The 22,935-nt window shown below is 39.3% G+C and overlaps 1 protein-coding gene across 1 annotated transcript in view; it reads left to right on the forward strand.

The window, feature by feature from the left end:
- Window positions 1-7,228: 7,228 nt before the first annotated feature.
- The window catches only part of PLD5 (phospholipase D family member 5), a 181,731-nt gene continuing 166,024 nt past the window's right edge, over window positions 7,229-22,935 (forward strand). The window contains exon 1 of the mRNA XM_086460945.1: window positions 7,229-7,414. Coding sequence (XP_086317071.1) covers window positions 7,229-7,414 — 186 coding nt within the window. The remainder of the gene's footprint in view (window positions 7,415-22,935) is intronic.

Consider the following 22,935-nt stretch of genomic DNA (forward strand, 5'->3'; position numbering starts at 1 on the left):
TGCAGCCTGTCCTTCTTCTCTTCTGTACTAAATATGAACATTGTTCTCCCATTCTGCTCCTCTATGCATAGCTGATCTTATTGAAAACAATCACCCCAAATGCTGTTAGATCAGTTGGATCAGAGTACGAAGATAAGCGTGAAGTTAAAGAACTCATGTCATCTTGTCTCATGAGTCTTAATCAATCTTCTTTTAGGTGCTGTCACAGCAATAAATATCTTTCTGGTCACACAAGTAAGTCTTATGTGTGATGCAACATGACATTTCTCTTTTGGGGGAAACAAGTTATGACTTTTGTGACATAACTTTCTGCTTGCTCTCAGTGGGAAATATTTCAATAAATAATGTCACTTTCATCTGTATTTCATTGGAAGCCAGCATCCAAATGCTTACAGACACTTCAGTGTAAAACATTTTAAATCAACTGTATCTATAGTACACAGGGTGGCACAAATACAGATGAATCACTTTTACTTCCAAGTTTTATTGCAATTAGAAAGTAGTTGGTGTTAAAGCTTCTGATACTGTAGCTTGCAGCTTGATATTATTGAGAAGGAAGTTTTGAGCTAATTTCCTAAGGGCAGTTAGAATTTAGGGCATTTTTCTTTGGTTCACAGAAATAGCTTCAGAAAATGTCTGCGCTATGAAATTAGGTAGAATATATTGAATTTGAAGGCACACAACTTTCTTTGTTAAAAAAATTAGGATTATTTTAAAGTATATTCTTTTGTACAGTAGAAATAAGATTTTACAGAGGAGAAGAAAGTTACATGTAAGGGAGTTCTTTGGACACTTCCTAATGCTTTTTTTTCTGAAAAATTTCCTGAGTGAGTCCAAATGTACACTACAGAGATAGGCTGTTATTTTTTTTTAAAAAAAAAGTGTCCATGTTGTTTTGTCTTTTTTGGAATACATTTCTTCCTTTGTCCTATATTAATGGGTTGTGAGAATATACTTGGGGGAAGTTTCAGAGTGCTAATCTTAGAACCTCTTCTTTGCCTGTATGGTCCTACAAATCTAACCACAAAAAAAGCATTCACAAATGTTTTCTTCTCTTTATTTCCCTCACACTCTAATTGGATTTTCTTTTCATTCTTTGTTGTTTATGCAGTAAGACTCATGAAAGATTGTTCAAGTTTTCTCTTTCCTTCCTCCCTACACTTCATGTTGTGCAGATGTAGAGAATATATCCCTTGTTATCAACCGTAATTTACATATGCATCAAAAATAAAAGTGAAAAAACATTCCTCTATCCCTGGAGATCCCTCCTTCTGGTGGTACAGATCCCTTACCTGCTGTGCTTTCAGTTCCTGTTCATTGGAAAAAAAGTTGTCCCTTACAGTATTTTCCTCTGCTGACTACCACTCCTCTGGAAAAATTTTAACTACTCGCTTCAGAGCAACAGTACTCGAGAGCTTAGATCTTGTCAGCAGTCTGCCTATTGCACTCAGCTGCACCAACCAGATAAATTCAGCATGAAGAACCCAAGCTGAGACAGATGTGAATCTACATAGTAAACTAAAAAGAAAAAAAGCCAGCGCCCTTCACACAAATGTAAAGGGTCTCATTTGCAGGGGAGGTGGACAGGCATTTCTTGCTGCAGATCTATTTTAAAGAAATGTAGGCTAAATTTTGCCCCCTGGTTACACCTTTATTATACAATTATTTTTGTCTCGTGACTCCAGTGGGGACATAGAGGTGTAATGGAGGACAGAATTTGGCCCCATTAGTATGTGACACTAATGAATGCTATTTTAAGGTACAGGGTGAAATCTTGTCTGGATGAGATTATTGAGGCCCAGAACTGAAAGTGTTCTCTGGGAATGTGTGGATGGGTGTGGAGGGAGGGATGAAACAGAGGAGAAAGAGAGAAGGCAGAGTTGGATTTGAGATGAAAGATATCACATATTCTGTCACAACCCCCTGGTGAAAGTAAGAGCATCCCAGTCCCTGCTGGTATGCATTCAGCACACGATGGGCCCTGGACCCAAGGGGACAGTTTAGCCCCCTCTTAGATTATATGGAGGTGGAAAGGATGCCATAGGGGAAAAGTTCTAGCCTTGGAGTTCTAGGTTAATTGGAAATTTTGATGACATTTACAGGATAATCTTTTATTTCAAATGGGAAATGGACTAGTTGATCTCTCAGATATTTTTATTTGGTTTCTAAAGGAAACAAAACTTATATTATTATACTATTTGTCTGTCAGTCCCAGACCGATGCATTCTGAAACACATGGATGATTTCAATCACATCTGGCAGAGGGGAGATGCCTCAAGAGTAATGATGTTCCTAACAGGTGGTTGTTTTGTGTGTGGTTTGTTTGTTGTTGTTTTTTTAAATTAGTGATTATGCAAAGAAGAAAGAGTTCAGGGTTAAAATTTGAGGCAAGAAACACAGAAGAGTGTTTAATAGCTGAATCCAGAAAGACATGGGGAGGCTAAAGCAGTGAACATTATCAATATTAGACAATATTTCCATGTTATTTCTGAGGTAGGTGTCTGATACGTTCATAACATGAAATCTGAAGCACCTCCATCTCTGAACCACTGTAACCTTAGCTTCGACCCTGCCATTACATACCTATGACTTCAATTCCTATCCATAAACTGAAGACACAGATATTTTTTTGGTCCCTCCCTATAGCAAACCCATGTTTCAGTGATTGGCAGCTGCTTCCAGGAGACAGGAGCAGATAGGCAGGGAGACAAGCATGATGAGCCTGTCAGCATAGAAGAAACATATTGCTGCAATGATTTTCATTGTAGGCTGCTAGAATTTGGGTGGCTAGGCAGGAGCTGGTCATTTGGTAATTCTAAAATTGTTTGAAAGAATAGTAATTTAATCTGGGACACACCAGTGTTATTGGGAGGTTACAAGGACCTCCCCAGCTAAGTCTTGTTGGTAATTCATAGATGAGAAAGCAAGTTCACCTAGCTGGGTAAGAAGGTGGCAGTTACCTTCCTGCCCGGCTGCCAGGCGCAGTACTGCTGTTGAAGCTGGTGTCGGTGACAGCCCTCTGACTGGACACCAGCTGAAGCCTGCAGGCAATTGCTGCCTGTTGTTTTGGTCAGGTGTGGTAAATTCTAAAAAATGGGCCAGGGCTTCTGCGCAGTCCAGCTCTGCAGCATAAATTAATTCTTTGTAAGGAGGCCTTGAATCTATTACAGGTGCACGTGCACATGTATATTAGCTATCCAGCCATATTAAAGTTTTGCTATCACAGTTTTTATATTTCTAGATATATGCCAATTGTTGATAAAAGGTCTAATGCTTTTGTATATGTGCTGTATTTCTAGAACCCCTCAATAAAAAAAAGTGTTTAGAAAGCTAGAGCACAGCAAGCAGCTTGTTTAAAACTTGTCCGGACAAGATATTTGGAAGAAAATGTCTTTAAAAAAAAATATATATATATATTGTAGCCCTACCTACATGTTTCCACTTACATTCTGATTATCTTCTTCTCATTGGCCCAAGTTAACTCTGCCCCCTACAGCATTCATCCTGTTGGTATAGAAAATTGAAAGTTCTGTAGACTGCCTAGAAGTTTCTCTGAGTCTTGATGTTAAGGTGGGCAGTGAATTAGAGAAAATTATAGCGTGAGCCACTCTAGAGTAAAAACATGTTATGATATGTGACCTGCATCTATTGCTAAAATCATGTTATGATATGCATGACTTGCATCTATTGCTAATGATGTAAGTATGACGTTTGTAATTTCAGTTATCCTTGCTGCTGCAGTCATCTGCCTATGGAAGCAAACAGCCTTGACAGGAGCAGGTGTTTGGGTAATTCCGAAAATTGCACAGAGGAGAAAGACAGCAGTTTAATCCAGCTCATACAGCCAATTGGAATTGCTGACCTGCTACAGAAGTGATTTAATTTTAATGAGTTAAATTATCTCTGAATTAAGATGGTTGTTATGCCTGTGGTTGTGGTTTGAACAAACTTGGTTCTTTGCATAGGTCCAAACTGGAAATAAACTGGAAAAGAAAACCTAGGAAACAGCTCTTTAACTCTTTTCAAATTAGATTAATGGCCATGTATTCACTAGGGACTGACATTGTATTATTAGCTTGTTACTTTGAGTAAATTTTGTGTGAAAACACAAAAAATTATAGTCATTAGACTACTTTTTCCCACTCATAATCTTCTTTTCTGCTCAGGGTTAGGAAGCAACAAAGGCTCTGCAAGCATAGCTTGCTCATATGATTTTAATAGACCTGTTCAAGGCTTCTTTTTCCTTTTTTCTCTCATTCCTGATGAGAATAGGACTGGGGTAATAGCTATGTTGGCAGCAGTAGTAGTAGAAAGGCACATGCAGCACACCTAGGTGCCAAACAAGGTGTTTGGAAGGATGAGCTAATCCACTTTATAGCCTGAGGGTTAAAAGCAACTTCAGCACTCCATTTTGTGACTATTCTGGATAGGCCGAAAGAAGTTCATCTGGCCATTGAGAAGGCTCCTGGTAGTGTAGCTAGGGAAGGTAAGATAAACTAAACATACAAAAAAGCTGAGTCTATGTTTAAAAAAAAATCCAAACACAACATATATGGAGGAATGGGACAAGACATTGTACTGAAGTAGAGTGGCATGTTGATTCTGGTCTGTCATAGCATCAAGGGATGGGGAGGAGAGCAGGGGGCAACTGTAGAGTGCTACTACAAACGCTTATTTTTTAAATATTTGCAAGCAAAATAAACGAGAAAGCCCAGAGGAATAAGAAAAAGGTTGAAGTGCTTTATATACTGCTATAGAAACAGTGTGGAACTTCTTATGTAAAACCAGCATAAAGCAGGCTGTGCTTATTTACAGCACATGCAAACTTTTTCTAAGAACTTCAGCCTGATGGTATATTTGAAAAAATTCAGCAGCTTTTTCTTTTCTTTTTTTTTTTTTTGACTGAATATTTGCATGTATTTAAGTCCTTTGGTAGTAGGTGCATCTATGAGCATATACAATTCATAAATGGGCATCTGCGGCTGAAGTTCAGTTCAGTAGGCTTTTAGTCAAGTTATTCTGTGTGAGCTTAAAACTACTGCAGCTGTGATATGCCACACATTAAACCTCAGTGCCTTCAGGTATGTCCTGCATGCAGTAGAGTCACATGGTCCTAATTCTGCTCCAGGTGTTATGAAAGTCTATTGATGATATTGGAAATGCCCGGATTTACTCTACTAACTGAAGAAATTTGGGAGGAATTTATTAGAAAGAAAGCTGCAAATCCTTTAGACTGGTGAGTAAAAATTTGATGGCTTTGGTTGCTGCTATTTTGTTACACTTTTTTTTTTTTTTTTTTTTTTTTTTTGTGGTATTTAGGTACGTATTAAGAAATTGCCTTTTTAGTTTTAGAGGAAAATGCTGTACTTTATGTTCCTACCAAACTCCTGCTACTGTTCACTTTACTTTTCTAGCATTTCATGAAGATACTGTATTACCTATTAATAATAATTCTTAATTATGAGGTGTGATGTGAATTTTGCATTTATCCATTGAATTTGGAAAGGAAAAACTTCGTTATCTGTCTGGTTTTGAATGATATTTTGCAGTAATACACCTTGAGCCAAATCATAAGGATATTTTAATTCTGCCCCTTGATCAGGTGGGAGTACACTTCAGATCAAGCGGTTAGAAGAGAGCTCTTTCTATGATGTTCTCGCCAGCTAGTCTGAATGAACTGTTTTACCATTCAAAGGCTATTTTCAGTTAACTGGATTCAAGTGCAGGCTTTTAGTTCAATATCACCTTATCTGAATAGCTACATCAGTTTAGTTCTCTGGCAAAGTACAAGTTGTCTGCTAGCAAATATCCACCACAAATTTAAATGCTGTTCTGAGCTCCAATAATTATTTCTTGGTGCTATGTGAGAAAGTTTTCTTGTCTGTGCCTAATATAGCTTTCAAGAGTGTGTGGGCAATTAGAGAGGTGGCTTTTCAGTGTGTGAAAAAGGAAAGTCCTTTTTTCTGCTGAAATAAGTTTGAGCTAAATAGCAACATACACCAACTTCTACTAAAAGAGATGGCGTTGGACCTAGAAACCACCCCAAAACGTCCTTTGTTTTACGGGACAAATACTAGGGTGTCAGGTATCTACGGCTGTGGACACACCGCCGATACTGTCCAGCCGGGACCATAGAAGCGATTCGATTTCTGAGGCGTGGCGCTGGCTGAGCGTCCGCGGGGGGTGAGGGCTTCCAGGTGGGACCTGGACCTGGACCCGGAGCCGGGCCCGGGGTTCCTGCCCGCCCTGTGCCCGGCTCCGGCGCGCCGGGCCGAGGCTCTCGCCTCCTGGCCAGGCAAGGTGAGCTCCTGGCTGCCCCGGGAAAAGGGCCGGCGGCTCGGTCCGGTTACGCTTCAGAGCACCGGGAGCCCCTGCCCAGGGAGGGAGGCGACGCGGGGACGGAGAGGTGCTGCGGGGAGAGGCCAGCGCGGTGGTCCCCGGCCGGCGGCGGGGGGCGCATCCCGGGCAGGGCGGGGCGGAGGCGCCCCAGGAGCCCCTGGGGTGGGGATGTCGGACAAAGGCTTCCAGCAGAGGCAGCGGGGACGGGGCGCGGGTCGGTGTCCGCAGAGACGGGGTGGGGAGAGCGGACGAATGAACTTCCCCAGGGGCGCGGGGAGCCTCCTGCACCGACACCACCCCCAGGAAGCGAGGAGGGAGGAGGCGGCGGTGGCTGCTGCTTTCTTAGAGGCAAAAGCGGGGCTCCTCCGTCCGGCTTTCTGCTTCCCCGAAGGTGGCTGCCGGGGAGGGGGAGGCGGGGGAGGAGCCGGCTTCATCCCCGGGCGGGCGGCGGCCCCTCCACTGCGCCAACCTGCAGGCGGGCTGGAGGCAGCGGCCCCGCCCGGCCGCCGTCTGTGCGGGGCCGCGCCTCCGTCCCGGGCAGAGCTGCAGGCAGCCGCTTCCCGCTGCGTCGGTCCTGGGCTGCAGCTTGCTGGCGGCGAGGGCAACAAGCAGCGGCATCTTGGAGCGTCTTCTCTCCCCAGTGCCCTTTCATCTCTCGCAGTCCGCTCCTCTCGCGTACCTGCAGCCTTTCTTCTCCCTCCACTCCTCCTACCTTGTTATTTCTCCTCTCCCTTCTCTTCCCATTTTCTGTTTTTTAGGGGGTTGTTTTTGCTTTCCTTCTGTTTCTTCTTCCTCCATCCTGTTCTTTTTTGGACCCTCTTTGCCTAGCGCCTCTTAATTTCTTGATTTCTTCTGATTTTTTCCTTGGACTTTGCCTTGTCATGTCAAGATGGAAGTCAGGCATGACTGGCTCTCCTCATCCCCCCATGAGGGCTTCGAGCAGATGAGGCTGAAGAGCAGACCCAGGGAGCCTTCCCCAAGTCTCACCAGAGTAGGTGCGAACTTCTACAGCACTGTCAAGCAGCAGGACTACAGTGCCAGTGTCTGGCTGAGGAGGAAAGACAAACTGGAGCACGTAAGCCAGCTTCTATTTCCCTCATATTTTTATTTTTTTTTTTCTTTCTAGACCTCTGTCTAGGCACTCTGTTAGGCTACCTCTCTGCCAGCTTGGACTCCAGAAGAAAAGTGTTGCTCCAGTAATTGGGCATGACGTTTCCCAAATGATAGAGAAATGAGCTACTTAGAGGTCCCAGACTGGTCAAATCTGAGGTAAATGGGATTTCAGTACTGTTCCCAAACCACATGCAAGTCTCTTCCTAACTGGAAATATTTTTCTGATGTTCTCAGCTTATTTGTTCTTCTATTCCCGCAAATTCAGCACTGATGTGGGAGGAGAAAAAATGGGATGGTGCAGATGGAGGTTAGAGCATTTATCTCACAGTGATTATCATGTAGTTCTAGAATTGCTAAAGGAAAATAGCTTTTTTTAATTCTAGCTGTGATTTCCCTCCCCCCCCCCCCCCCCCCCCCCTTCTTTTGCTTCTTCTTCATGCATAGGACTTTGAAAATATTCAGTCTGTGTGGGGTAGAGGAGATTTCCTTCAAGACATCTATTCCTGCAGCAGTAGTACATGACTTAACTAAGAGTGTTTGGGACCATAGTAGAACTGATACTGGGGATAGCTCTAGTGAATATTTTATGAGAATTTAAGGTGCTTCTAAGTATTTATCTCAGGTGATGTTTGAAAGCATTTTTCATGCTACTTCTAACAGCAAGGAAATGGGTTGAGAAGGCCTGCGTACTGTGTAAGAGTTCTCTGAATAGCTTATTAGATGAAACCCATTGTTACAGTGTACAGCACAATCAAACCAGGAAAGTAGCTGTATTTACAGGGATGCAAAAGAACGTGGATGGGTTTGCATAATGCAACAGCCTGCAGTTCTTTAAGTTAGTGAGTAATTTGCAATCAGTCACATTGACTTCAAGATGCACAGAATAATATTTCTTGTGGTACAGCCACCTGAAGTCTCTTTGGATAGAAATGGTCTCATTACAAGGACAAATTGCCTCTGTTACTTGAAAAATCCTAGATGGCATAGTAGAGTCCTTTAAAGATGAAACATGAAAAAAAGCTTCTCTATCGACTAGTTCATGGAGTATTACCCGCCCTTCCCACTAACCTGCAGAGTATTTTATCCCTGTTAGTGAAATCTTAAACTTCAGCTGTTTACACTTCCAGGGAAATGACAAGAACTGATGAACTGTTGAAAATACCACATTTCAAATGTTGAGAATATTGAATCTTATCTGTCTTCTTACACGTTTCTATGATTCTTCACAATAACAAGTCTTCACAGTAGTAAGCTTGTAAGCAGAGTATTCTCCCATTGTGAATCAAGAAGAAAGGTCAATGCCTTATCTCAGTATAGCTAAAACATAGAAAGTACAGGAATCTGAGCTCTGGCTTTTGTAACAGGTTTTTGCTACATGTGGTTACATGTTGATATGTGTCATCCAATGAATTATTATTAATTGGGTAATAATTTGTCAACAGTTTGGTAGCTAACTACTGTTCTGGTAGCTGAATATTAGCATGTTCAGGTATCTGTATTTTTAAATCATAATACAATATTAGCATGAACAGGGAAAATAGGCATTAACTTCTTTGAAGATTACAACTGCGAAACCTTTATTTTGTGTGTGGTTTAGTTGTTTGTTGGTTTTGTTTGGGTTTTGTTTTGGGGTGTTTTTGTTTTGTGGTGGTTGGTTTGTGGTGGTTGGTTTTGGTTTTTTTTTTTTGGATGAAGTCAGTATTTTGTCACAATAGTAATCTTCAATAACCCTGCAGCATTGGTGTGAAAAGCTTTCTCTGTAACCAGTTTTGTGTGAATGCATGTTCTTCCGGGGGTTTCCCTCTCATTTAATACAGTTTGCTTTTATTCTCAGAGCCTATTTGAATAGTGTAAAGAAAAAAATTGGAACACTGATATTTCTTTCTTGCCATGAAGTATTTATTTCATTGGCTCTCATTGTGAACACCCTGCAGTACATTAGATATACTGACAGTATATACGTGGAAATACTTTGTTTTTATGATTTTGGGTAACTGCATTACTAATGAGTGTTGTAACAGACAGGCTATTGCATAGCTCCCCTTAATGAATGTAAATAAAATATGTATTAATTTCTAGATTGTATTTTGCTTATACAGTTTTGGAGCAAGGTTGTTATCTTCTATTTTGAGATAAATCTTTGAGGGTTTTGAGTGTTTGTTTGGGTTTTTTTTTTGACAAAGAAGTTATTTTCTACACTCCAATCTTCCACTCCAAAAGAAAAGCAAATTAATTTGAGATGCATCATTTTGAGTTGTGTAGTCACTGACATATGATAGCTTATGGCCAATATTGGATAATGAAGATCCACAAACTTCATGCAATGGATAGAAGACGTGAATAACATTTCACTGCAGCTCCCTCTGAGATAATCATATTAACTGATACCTACAAAGAAAATCCAAATACAAGGAGTGAGCATTCATGGAGGCACTGATTTTGAAAGTATGTTGTCGTAAATCTGATGCTGTGTAATGACAGATATAGGCAGAAGAAGGATATATAGTGAGTGTAAGTCCAGATATACATGAACAGGCTTTGAAGTTTCATATGTACTCTTTAGGCCTTGTGGAGGGGGTTGTGTTTTGCTTCACTGAAATTTTTTCTTAAATAGATTTCAGTGTGATTGTAATAGGGATAAAATTGGGCCAGTATATTTTGTTTGTATGCTACTTCCAGTAAATCCTTGTAGACCACAGTAGGTGTATTATGTTGACTTTTGTTAAAGTGAGTAGCATGACTTATTCATGTGCCACACTTCTTATTAATCCATATAGAGTTTGGGGGACTAAAAAACCTCTTCTGAAGCCAATTTTTATCAAATTGTTTATAGAAAAAAATTTCAAAATCAGTTTGTTTCTAGATTTCAAAGCTGTAACAAAGTTGTGGGTTTTGGTGTTGTGTTTTTTGGTGGGTTTTTTTTTTTAAACATCTCAACTGGAAGAGTGTGGTAGAGAGGTTCAAAATTCAACTATTGCCGTATCCCTTCTAAAGGCACAGAACAAGTTCAGATGCTCAAATATGTTACAGTTTCTTTAAAATTGTTCAATACTTAATTATTGACCATAGAGGAAGTAAAAATCTGGAACGTATTACTGGTGTCTTGCTAATTGATTGTTCTTCAAATGGAACTTAATATAGTGTGTCTCCTCGTTGACCAATAGTTTGTGAGATGTCTTTTTCCAAGTGGCAGGAACACAATTTGTACCATACGAGATCTGCACGCAACTCTCCCCTAGTTTCTTTTGTGAACTCGGACACTGCTGTTTTTAAGAGTAAATGGATCTGCTGGAACATGTTTAAAGATAAGCCAATGAGGAGTTTTTGCTGAAGTGAGGCCTTAGTGTACATGTGTGCTGTAGCTAGTGTGTCAGAGCCATACATTTAATGGAGGAAATTACTAGAGGTGTGAGGAGCTCTGACATTGCAGATGTGACCACAATGAGTTTGCAAACCTTTGGCTGAAATTCCTTCAGAGATGAGATTGTTCAGATGCTATGTATCTGTTTCAGCTGGTTCCTCGTGCCTTTTTGTGAAGTTATTTGTCTGGTACTGGAAGTGTTGGAGTGAAAACTGTGGTGTCAAATATTCTTAAAGTCTCCTTTGTGTAATGTTCTTTTGTTTTTTTGTCTTTGTCTGTCATTGACAAAGTTTTTTTTAATGGAATGTGAATTGGTTAAAAGAAAAAGGAGGAGGAGGTAGGGATGGGAAGAGTAACTAACCTGCTAGCCTTTAGCTTGGTGGGAGTTACCTATGTCTGGTTTTACAGCAGCTCTCCATCATGTCTGTGCATCCTTCAGTAATGACAAGTACTGTATAGCTGCTTTCATAGTACATCAGCAAAGAATTCTAAAGAACTTAATTTTAAATAATCAAAACTTAAAAGCAGAACAGACTTCTTTTTAAGCTACAACAGATATGCTTCAAGCATTTATTTTTTTAACACCACGTACAGGTATTCCTTCTCAAAGATAACTTTTAGTTATTTACTTAATTATGTTAAAACGTTTTAAAAATTGTCTTTTAAGAAACTGCTTTAAGACTATAACTCTTTGGGAAATTTGGTGTCAGAACAGTTTTATTTACTGGAGATCCTCAGTCTGTTACCTTCAGTATTATCATAATTAGGAGAAGTTATTAATCATTCTTGCATCATCTCTTGTTTTTACTTATGTTCTGATCAGCAGCAAGGGCAGCATTGGGTTTTCAGATTCTAAGTACTCTTGCTGTTATGAGAGTTGACTTGACCAGTTGATGCTATGCAGTTGGATCAGCATGTTGCTGTCCCTTGGGCAGCATTGCTACCCAGAGAGAAAAGAGGCTATGAGATAGAAGGAAGGCAGTGTCATGTGGCAACAGTGGCTGATATCTGACATGCAAATGTCAGGCTTAAGACAATTTACAGTGCTGCCTGACAAGCATGGCTGTGATACTCCTCAGAGCCTCGTGACCAAATCAGACATAATATATAGCTTTAGTTCACCTGTCATACCATCTTTATGAAAGTTGGAATCCTAAATCCAATTCTGCCCATTCATTTTATTATTCAAAAACTACTAGTTCTCTTAGGCAGCCTTTTTTTTCTTCTCTTTTTTTCTTTTTTTTTTTTTCCTTATGATACAGGAAATTCTTAAAAAAACATTGTTGGACAGTTTAAACTTGCTTTTCTGCTCTTGCACATAAATTAACACGAGTGTTAAAAGTTAGAGGACAGATTTATAGGCTTCAGAATTTGATGTCCTAAGGATGGCAGAAGACACCATATGCGTAGGTGTAACCTGTAACATGTAAACAAAGAAGGTGGACATAGCTTATGTTTCGCAAGTGAGGGGAGTAGAACTCAGTCAAGCCAAATCAGTTGCTGGCCTGAGCAACAATTTTAACTTAAGGGAGAATAACAAAAAGATTTAAGTCAGAATTCAAAAAATCTTTGCACACGTTCCCAAAGCAGCCTCTGTCTTGCAGTAAATGCAAACACGCGGCTGTTTTGAGTTAAATGAGTTGACAGAGCCTTTTGCATTAAGCAGTTATCTGGAATAATGTTGGATACCAAGAAAGTGGAGTGCACCATGTATGAAGGTACACAACTGGAGACAGTTCAGAGGGTTCTAAAGAGTTAGTTACACAAAAGAAAACTGCGCTCTTCAGTGGCTTGATCCTGTGGCAGACCATTGACAGTAACGCTTTTAAAGATAGTGTGAGTACTTAAGACACTATGAAAATTATCCTTAATGAATATTCCCTTAATGAAAATCTCCTCACAAATGCAGATCACATCACTTCAGGATGCCCAAAGAAGCTGGTCTTTGTGACTGAACATATGTTTAGCTTAGGCCTTCTTCTGTTCTAGAACAAGGAATGCTGAAATACCGCAGTGAATACCTCTTTACCAGACTATGCAAAGATGGAAACAGACCAACTCCCGCCAATGATTAATAAACCCCACTTCATTGTCATTCAAGATGGGAAGCTTGAAATATACTGTTTATCGCCAGCACAGGACTTTCTTTTTTAGGAATGATTAGACTCCCTAGATCCGTCTCCTCTGATGGAGTGCTTTCCTGAGGGACATGCTTGTGACTGGCTGCCTCTTGCCTTGCTCTTTTTGTAAAATTATTTAGGGTCTGATTCCCAGGCCTTTTACGTACTTTCATTACCGAGAGGAAGGAAAAAAAGCAGCTACCCTGCTAATGTCTTGGAAGGTCCATGAGTGTTCCTGCTGTCATATTTCAGAATCTGAAAGGAAGTTTTTCAAAATGAGATTTGGATGCTGCTTTTTTTTTTTTTTTTTTTTTACATTTTTGCATTACTAGATGACAGCTGTCAGAGTGAAAAAGTGTAACATTAATTTTCCAGTGCAGTGACACTCCTCTAGTGTCTGTAACATTGCGTAGTCTGAGCAGACAATCAATTTGCTTGCAATCTGTCTGCAGTTCTTGGCAACTAGAGTACATTACTTGAGGATATGTCCAGTTTAGGCAACAGGTACATGCTGGGATCAATATCCTCTGATCAGCCAAATCGGGGACCTGTGCACCCAGGTTTCCAGAATGGGGAACAATGAAGTAACTGTACCTAGGTGTTACCTTATTTGGTGGGGACGCATTTGAGCCATTTATTGAGAATGGAGGCACTCCCAGATTCACCTGCCTTTAGTGTTACAAAGGAAGCCGGTTAGCCTGTTGTTCCCCCAAAGTGACTTAAATATTGGGCTTGTGATTGTCTATCTGCTGTGCCTTAGTGGACAGAAGGGCCACTCAGCAAAAACTGAATAAATATGTGCAGGGAGTTAGGAGAACCTCAGAAGTTCGGGAGGAAGGGGAGAGGGGAAAAATGACACATTGAGGCCAATGAAGTGGATTAATTGAATCAGAAATTAATTTTTATTGGGTCACAAACTTATTCCTAGTTGGGTTTTTTGGATGCTTATCTATCAAAAATTAATCTTATGTTGTTAGGTTTTTTTATTTTATTTTGGTTTTAAGGTTTGCTGCTCAGAATTTCATGTTTATAAAGGCTTTCCAAATACAACATAGGATTTGAGTATGTTTATAGGGATTCAGCTGCTTTTGTTTTGATCAATGCATTGTGTACTTTGACTGTGTAGATAATATCTAGCCCTGGACAGTGAAATGTGAGTGTTATTTTTGGCAATACTTCATTGGCTTGCTCTCTGAAGACAAATTTACCTGTTTTTTTCTACTTTTGCACAACCTGTAAACCCTATTCTCTGTGCACAATATTTGCAGGTGAATAAAGTTGTGCATTTTATTAATTTTTCTTATTTAAACCAAGACTTTTAAAAAAACTTAGTAAGATCCATTTCTAACTGCATGATGTCAACATGATCAGAAGCTTGTTTTGTAACTTAAATAGTTGCTGCAGCTCATAGATACTAGTCATTCTGTTCTAATTTTTGTTGCTGTTTGTATTTCACTATTTAAAAATCAATAATTAATGGAATAAAAAAAGCTATTGTATTTGAGAATTGCTGATAATAAACCAAATACTGATTCAGATAATTCCTGCCATTCTGATAAAATAGTCTAGATTTTCCCAAGGCATTTTAAACTGTTTGGAGCAGAACCAAATGTGGAGCCGTGCCGAGACAGCGATTGTGACCAGTTTAACTTTCGTGATCCTGTTGTTACTGCAATGAAGGCATATTTACTTAAGGTTATATTCTAACTTGATTCTCTAGATGCTGGTATATGCTGTAAAAAGCCTACCATAATGAGCAGATGTCTATTTGTTTTGAAAGACATGAGTAAAAGTTAGTAACATCTTCAGTACTTCCAGCCACAGTAAACGTGGCACATCTCACTAGTGCTTTTTATGTTACAGAAATTGTGCTGCTGCCCATTAAGTTCCATGACTGATCCTTTCTAGGCAGGAGTTTTTTGATAAGGGAATAGGCATTAAGTGTGCTGAACAAACTTCAGGCATTACCTCAACTAAGTCTGCCTACTTACTTATGGGAGTGGTTTTAATGGTGACAGTGATTTGAAACCTACTTCCTCAATGCAATTTGTGCACTTTTGTTTGATGTTCCAAAGCCGTGGTAAAGTCTCCATTGACTTCACTACTGTGGATTGTTGTACATGAACTCCTTGAGAGAAGACACTGAATCAGCTCAGTTGTCATGGGTTTGGGGCAAAAAAGGCAAGTTCAATGTACCATGCTAAGCAGTTGGAGGGAAAAAAATCTGTCTCGGAATCCTCACCTTTTCTTGAGCTTTAAGTCGCTGGATCATCAGGCTAGTTGCTGGATATGTTATTTGAGAACACTGCAGTTAGCACAGAGGAAAATCCTTGACAGGCTATGAAAAGGCCAAAAGGCATCCTAATATAACAGATAGGATGTAAGGTCTGTGTAAGCTGTAAGGTTTATGTAAGCATACAAAAAATGGTATAGATCCAGTTGCTCACCATTTAAGTCCACCTTAAGGTGTTTCAGAATGGAGAATACAGAAGGAAGTTAGGTGCATTTGAAACTTCACTTATCTGTCAAGACTAATTAGTCGATACCTAAAGAAAACAGAAAAAAAAGAGCTACTGGGGAAATTATTTCTTTGCTCCCGATTAGAATAGTTCTTGTCCTCATTAGAAAGTGTAGGTGAAAAGAATACCCATCATGCTAAAAAAAAACCAAATCAAACCTAAACTGGAATATGATCTCAGTTTAACGATAGCAGGTATTATCTGTTTTCATGTTCATTTAAGTGGAAATGTACACCTGCTTTAATGATAGTAATTGAAAAAAGAAATAAACCTTTTGCCTCTTGTGGAAAATTAATTAAGTGAGCAAATAGAAGAATATGCGTGGATGTGACTGGTAGCTACAGTAAAAATTGAGACTTATCAAGTTCTGCTCTTTCTCCATAGTTGTTTATTGGGGAGGACCCATGAGCCTCTAGAAAGGCTTGTGTTCCTGGAACACTAAGAAAAAAGTCAAGTGATTAGAGAACGTGTAGAAATTCTGAAACAACATCTTTCCTATGGCTTTCTGGCAGCTACTGACAGAAGTTGGCCTGTATAGCCTCTCATGGGCAGTGATAAAATAGCCAGCATACATTAGGTCGGGAAGATGAGTGGAATGCAATAAATTAGGGCTAAAGCTCTGACAGTTTGCTTTAGGACCTAGACAGCTCTAAGAGTGCAGTATGATGGATGGAGATTTTCTGTCTTCACTAACAGAAGTTAGTATCCTGTGCTGCCCTTATCACTGTTACCTTCTGGAATAAAGTGGTTCAAAGGTTTCAAGCCAATGGCTTGGCTGAGGTAGTGATCACACTAAATCAATATGTTCAATAACTTCTTCCTGCTTGTTAAAGAATTGTCTTACGGCCTGCAGCAGTGTCTTTAGTCCTGTAAACTCTAATATTGAAAGTATGTTATCTACTGACCTTTGTGGTCTTTGATGCCTTATGAAGAAGTAGCTTCCCTAAGCCTTCAAAAGGATTCATGATGCTAGGTTCTGGTAGGATAGTGAGCCTATCCTTTGCGTCATTTAGATGTGGCTTCAGTCACAGTTTAAAATGTTTGGTAAACTGCACTATTTCCCCATGTGTCTTTTCATGGAAAACCTGTGTTTCATGAATAGTCAACTTTTGCTGTTTGCTAGATAAAGTCATTTGGAGTCATGCATACAGTCCTGTGCATAAGTACTGCTTAAAACAATATAGGATGAACCGTATTCGATGCTGCCTCTATTGGATCTGTGATTATTAGATTCCTGCATTAAATGCACCTCTTGAGTAAATCCTGTTACATAAATAAAGATTACATAGCCACCCTGGTTGGTGCAGCTGATGGGATGGTTCTAAGGAAACACAACTTGAGAATGAATGGCTCAAAATAAGCAAATAAAAAGAACACCGATGAATGAAAGTCCAACAATTCTGAAATTATTTGCGATTTGAAACTATTTCTGGAGTGATTTGTTTGTAGAAATTGACTTATATCAAGCCTGTGATGCTGAAGACTGATTGGGATGCTGTTGAGTCTCAGCAGATATCAATACACCAATGCTGTTTCAGGCCCTCACAGTGAGCATGATTTGTTGTTTGAATAACGATTCCTTTGGGTGGGTCTAGCATGAAATAAAGTCACTTAAGTGTTTTGGAAAATGTTACCTCGTTGAACAAAGCAATTTCCTTTGTTGATGTGAGCTGCTGTATCTGTAGACTTTTCTTTCAGTTCCCTATTGGGCTTGTGGCAGGGAGATAGCACCTAACCCTTTCTGTGTTATTTTATCCCATTTCATGCAGTATTGTTCTCTCAGCTTTGTTGTCATGGCTTAGTTGCATCAAACTCCTGCTGTGGAAAGCTGGAATGTGCCAGCCTGTATTCTCTGGCTGTGTGGTATATAGTCTTAATGCACCTCAGCCTAAATCAATTTGTTTCTGCAACCATATGACAGCTGAAACCTTAGACTGCTGGAAACTTCAATTTTTTTAAAAAAATCTTTTTTCTTCAGTTTGCGCACTTTGTTCCCCTAGTCTGTCTGTGCTGTAGCTGTTCCAAGCATTCTACTTGGCTTTAAATAACTGTTGCTTCATATCCAGTTCTTAAAAGCTACTGTATTGCACATTTGTTTCCATTTATACTTCTTCAAGTTTGGATTTATCTACCCAAACGAAGGCGTTTGCGTTTTCCTTCTTTCTATAATTTTATCTCATCACTTCTTTGGTGATGATTAATTTTAAAATTATTTTTCTTTATTCCCTTGTGCCCACCGTACTGCCCTGTCCCCTTGAACTTCTCTGACAAATCCACAGCCCTATTTTGGTAGTGCATGCCACCTTCTGTGATGTACCCTGTGTGGAACTCCCAGGGAAAATACAGTGAGTGAAATATATGTAGGGTTTGCAAAAATACAGTTGTCTCACAAGGTTTATACATAATATTTGTACTGACAGGGTACACTTTCTGAAGTTCTTAAGTGATTTATACTTGTAAGTTGGGAGTACGCACTTTTGAAAACCCTGAAGTTACAGTGAAAATGGCAGGTTTGAGTTGGGCGACAACCTTGCCCAACTTGTGGTCTATAGATCTAGTGATATAAAAGGCAACGATTACACTAAGAACAACAAAAGTTTTTGCCACTGTTGTGACTTCGTTGTGTCAGCCAACAGCGTGTTCTTTCAGAATCTTCTCTCCTTGTAATTAAACAAGAGCTCGGGTGTTTTCAGTGCAGAGAAATACAAGCAACTGTACCATTGTGCCTTGAAAGGGATGTGAAAATTGTTTCTGAGTGTTGTGGAGTCTGTTTTCCAAGAGGTTGCACATTTATTTTTATTTTTCAGAAATAGACAACTGAGCGAGTGAATCTTTTGAAGTTAGTTTGTGCAAGTAGTAAATAGGATTTTCTCTGATCTAGGGAGAAATTTGCAGCAGATGTAGAAATGCTTGTTTATTATAGGACCACCACTGTGTAGTAATACTTTCTGATTTACAGGACACAGTACATAAGACATACATGAAGTATTTGAAATTTGTATATGTTTTAGCTCTCAGTTTACCACTGTATGTTGTGTTTGTGTTGTTTTGGTTTTTTAATAATTGCCTAAATAAGGGGGAGTGCTATTTTTGAAAGACAGTAAGATCCCTTCCTGTTTGGACTAATCTAGCGACTGTATTTGAGCTGTTGCTTTCTGTGGTTTCTTTTTTATAAAAGTCTTGCCCTAACAGCTATTTGTGATTTTTATTTTTTTTAATGCTTGTTTCTCCAGTATTCAGAAGATTAACATTTTTTGTAAGAACCTTTGCAAGTACTTGTTGCTTTGTTTATTCAGTTATGATTCTGTTTGGCATTAGATGTTCTCAGTTTATTTCTGGACATCATTAATTTTTGATAGCATATTTGACTGATTTCTTCAGGCTCTGAGCATGGAAGTTCTGACTTGAGTAGAATAGCTTGATGAGGAACCAGCTACTGATGGGTATTTGATTTTTACCATCATGACGTGAACACCTTCCCAAAATACCATGCTATATAATAATAGCATGTCTAATTAGAGACATCACAATGATGTAATCTGAAAACAACATAACTGCTGGTAGTGGCCTCTCTTCTGTGAGGATTTATAGTAGCTTGTTTTAGCTATACTTAATTAAATTTAATTACATGGCTATATATGTGTATGCTTTTAACTATTGAAATTGATACTGTAACTGATGGGTTTTTTAGTTGTATTTATGCATGTTTACCATGCATTGTGTTGTTTTTCCCCTTTTTGGTTTAGAGAAGCTTTTAGGGTGGAGGTGGGACAAGCAGAGAAGGAGAGGAACTGAGAAGCTTGAAGAAAATGGTAGGATGTAAGATCCCTGAAAGGAGCAGAGAACTTGCTTGTAGTAGGATGATGATAGGAAGAGAGAAGCTCTCTTAGGGCTCTGGAAGTGAAAACACGAGGATTGTTCAACTCAGCCTTTGAAAGCTTTTGGATCAGGTAGCCAAATCAGAGGAAAAGGCCTGCCATGCGAAATAATAGGGCCAAAATTTATTTTTCAGATTTTTCCATAGAGCAGGTTTGAATTCTGCATTCTGTATTAGCTTAGTAATTAGAAATAGAGAGGTAGGGGGGTTATTTTGGCTTTTGGGGGAGGGAGTGTTGGGGTTTTTTTGGTGTTTTTTGGTTGGGTGTTTTTTTAGCTGCTGCTGTTTTGTTTTGTCTGTTCTTTTGGTATACTCACTTTTGTATGCTCGGTGATTTTACATGAAGGCCCTGGCTGAAATGAAGCTCCATCGTGAATGTCCACTTACAAAATGGCCAAACGTTGTAGCAAGATGAGAGTAGATTAAGCAGCTTTTGTGGTTGAGCACTTGGAATAGTGGGCTCTGAAAACATACATGAATGTTGCTGCAAAGATTTTATTTATTTACTTCAGTAGTATAATAAATAAATGTATATTTGAACCACAGACTCCAGTGTCTGCCTGGGATATATAGAGTCATTGTCTCATTAACTAGCATCTGTTACACAGCTTTGAGGAATGTGGAAGCTACACAGACCACCAAAAAGGGAATATGAAGTATTTATACTGGATAGGGGCCACTCTTGCTTTACAAAAGCTGGAAGTATTCTAATTGTGAGTTAATTTTATCAAAGTCCCTATGCAGCTGACAGTTCTTTCGTAGTTTTTGTTGGTTTAATTTTTTTATTTATTTGCAGTTCACTGTGTATGACTGGACACAAATAATGCTGTATTCAGTTTGCTTTTTCTTTTTTTAATGTTTGCTATCTGCAGAGGGTACACAATTAATTTCTGGATGGCTATGCTAACACTTTTGACATAAGCCTTTGCAAATGTACACTTGCACAAATATTTCTGAGGAGCTTTTTTCCAACCCAAAAAAGGCCACTCCAAATGTCTGTCTATATGGATGTCACCTGAAAACAGAGGTAAAATAAAAATGGGGCTCAACCCCTGACACATACGTGATGGTCTCATCTGATTTGTTTACATGTACTTATTCTGAGATGCAGAGGGTTTAGTTTCTTTCTGCAGTCTTTATGACGGGTAAATTGCCATTGATTTATGTAAAAATTCAAGCAGTTTTCATACCATTTTGCAAAGAAAAGCTGCATTAAAAGTGGGATACTTTTCTGAGGATTCTAAACCAAGACTACAGAAATGAAATAATGGGGGATTTTTTCTTAGTTATTGGCTACCATATAATCTGTAAGGTTGTTATACTACTTGAAGCATGTAGGGAGAACAACATGGTCACCTCAATCATATTTTCCATGAGAATAACCCTCTATGACTAGTCTCCATTTGTCATTTGAGTGACAGCATTGTCTTCCAGAGAGTTGAAATCCTTTCCTTTCCATGGTGTTTCATGAACACTTTCACTTGATATGGGAAATGTGTTGATGTGTATATTTCAGATGAACAGGAAGCTTTTTTCTTCTTCTTTCCTCTCCTTTGTGTTGTGGGACAGGAAGACATAAAGATTATGGATTAGATCTTCAGGTCCAATGGGGACGAGTGTTTTATGACCTGGAGTTGCCTCCAAGGTACAGTATTAATAGCAGGTGTAGCAATAGCAACAGTTTCAATTCTTAAAAGACTTTCACTAGATTTTTCTTGTTGATAAATCTGATTTCCAGTTGCAGATAAAAAGCATTAGATTGATGGGCACTTGAAATAATACTGGTACTTTCGGTTTCTCAGTCCAACATTCATGACCATGTATATATCCCAGTGGAAAACCCAGTATGGACTAATTTCAAGGGGAGAAAGTGGTGTTACTTAAAGCTGAAACTGTATGCAGAAAGTTCTCTAATACTCTTAAGAAGCTGCTTTTTCCCTATGTATTCAGTTTTGATGGGGTGGAGGTGTATATTTTACACTTGCCTTTTCATTTTGTCTTATCTTTTGGGATCTCAAACATAGGACTCGTTTGTTTCCTTTTCTAGAGGCAATGACAGATTATCTTGTTCTCATAGACTCAAGAGAAGTTACATACCACTTGGAAACCTGTTTCTGAGCTGCCTTTTTTTATTATTCGGTTAGTTGATTTTATGTGCTTTTAAGGATCTTCAGTTTTAACTTTTTTTCACCAACACATCCTTTTTTACTCTTAGTCAGAGGAAAAATGAAATCCCTATATTCTTTAGCTAAGGATTTAGCTGAAAACCTGTGATATTTTTGTTGCTCTGGGTTTCTAGACAAGGTGACATCACCTTTTTGCATGACTGTCTGTGTAACCCTTTATCAATGCCAGCTAAGTCATCCATTTGCTTTTGCTGTGGACTAATTTTGATTACTTGTTCAAAAGGCAGCTCATTCTTCAGTAGTTATATTGGTCCCCTCTCCAGTGTGGGACTTCACATTTGCCTTTGACCTTCACAGGGCTCCTGTCAGCCCGTTTCTTAAGACTGTTGAAATCTGTCCGAATAGTAGCCTTGTGTTGCCCGTGAATGTGCTACAAGTCACTCTGTCCAACTGTCCAGGTAATTAATGAGACATTAAACAGTATTGACCCTGGTAGTGATCCCTGAGATACTCATGTAGTATCTGGCCACCAGCTGGACTCTGCATGCTGACCTCAACCCTTTTAGCCCAGTAGACCATCCAGTTTCCAACCCGTTTTATATGGTTATCCAGTTCACATCTTGCCAATTTCTCTGTAAGAATTATATGGGAGACTGTCAGAAGCCTTGCTAATGTCAAAATATTGAATATGTGCTGCTTTCCTCTAGTCCACAGAGTCCACAGTCATTTCACACAGAAGACATTCAGGTTAGTCAAATACAATTTGCGCTTGGTAAATCCAAGTTACATCCATATCATCTTCCTCGCTTGATGTCTTCCCTTTTGAAGTATGAAATGTTTGACCATTTGGCCTCTCGGTGGCTGATTCCTGAGCTTGGTCTCATCTTGACTGTGGGAAATATTCGCCATTTCGAACTCTTAAGAAAAAGTGGCTGTAAATTCCTCCTCTGTACCTGCTCTTTAGTGCACCTGGCTATTAACATCACAAGACAAACTGTCTGCAATTAGACTGACTGTTACTGTGATTAAGAGATTTGAGACTGTATTTGTGACTAATTTTTTTTGTGTTAGAGAAAGGGGTATCTAAAGTAGCAGTGCTAGCTTGAGACTCAAGATGTTGACTAAATTTCCTCATATGCCGCAAGTTTCTTCTGTTACAAAGTTGGGTTAGCTTAACTTCCTTGAAGTTTGCCTGGTTCCAGGAAAATGACTGCTCTCTGAAAGAGCGATGGAGCTGAGCTGAGCAGAGGAAATATTGTTGAATTCTCATTTCATTATGAGTTTATATTCAGTGTCTAGATTGAGTCTCCTAAAGTTGGCATAAGCTAAAGAAATGTTTTAGGCGTAGATAGGGAATGAGATCTCAGGACAGTGTTTGACTTTACTACTCCTTTTAAAGGTAGGGTGAAAACAGGTTTTGTGTTTTCCATGTGACCTTGGGTGAGATATCATACTCTCATTGCAACTCGTTTCTGTGCAT

Source organism: Leptosomus discolor, chromosome 2 (assembly GCF_034619465.1).
Source record: "Leptosomus discolor isolate bLepDis1 chromosome 2, bLepDis1.hap2, whole genome shotgun sequence".
Classification (NCBI taxonomy): Eukaryota; Metazoa; Chordata; class Aves; order Leptosomiformes; family Leptosomidae; genus Leptosomus; species Leptosomus discolor.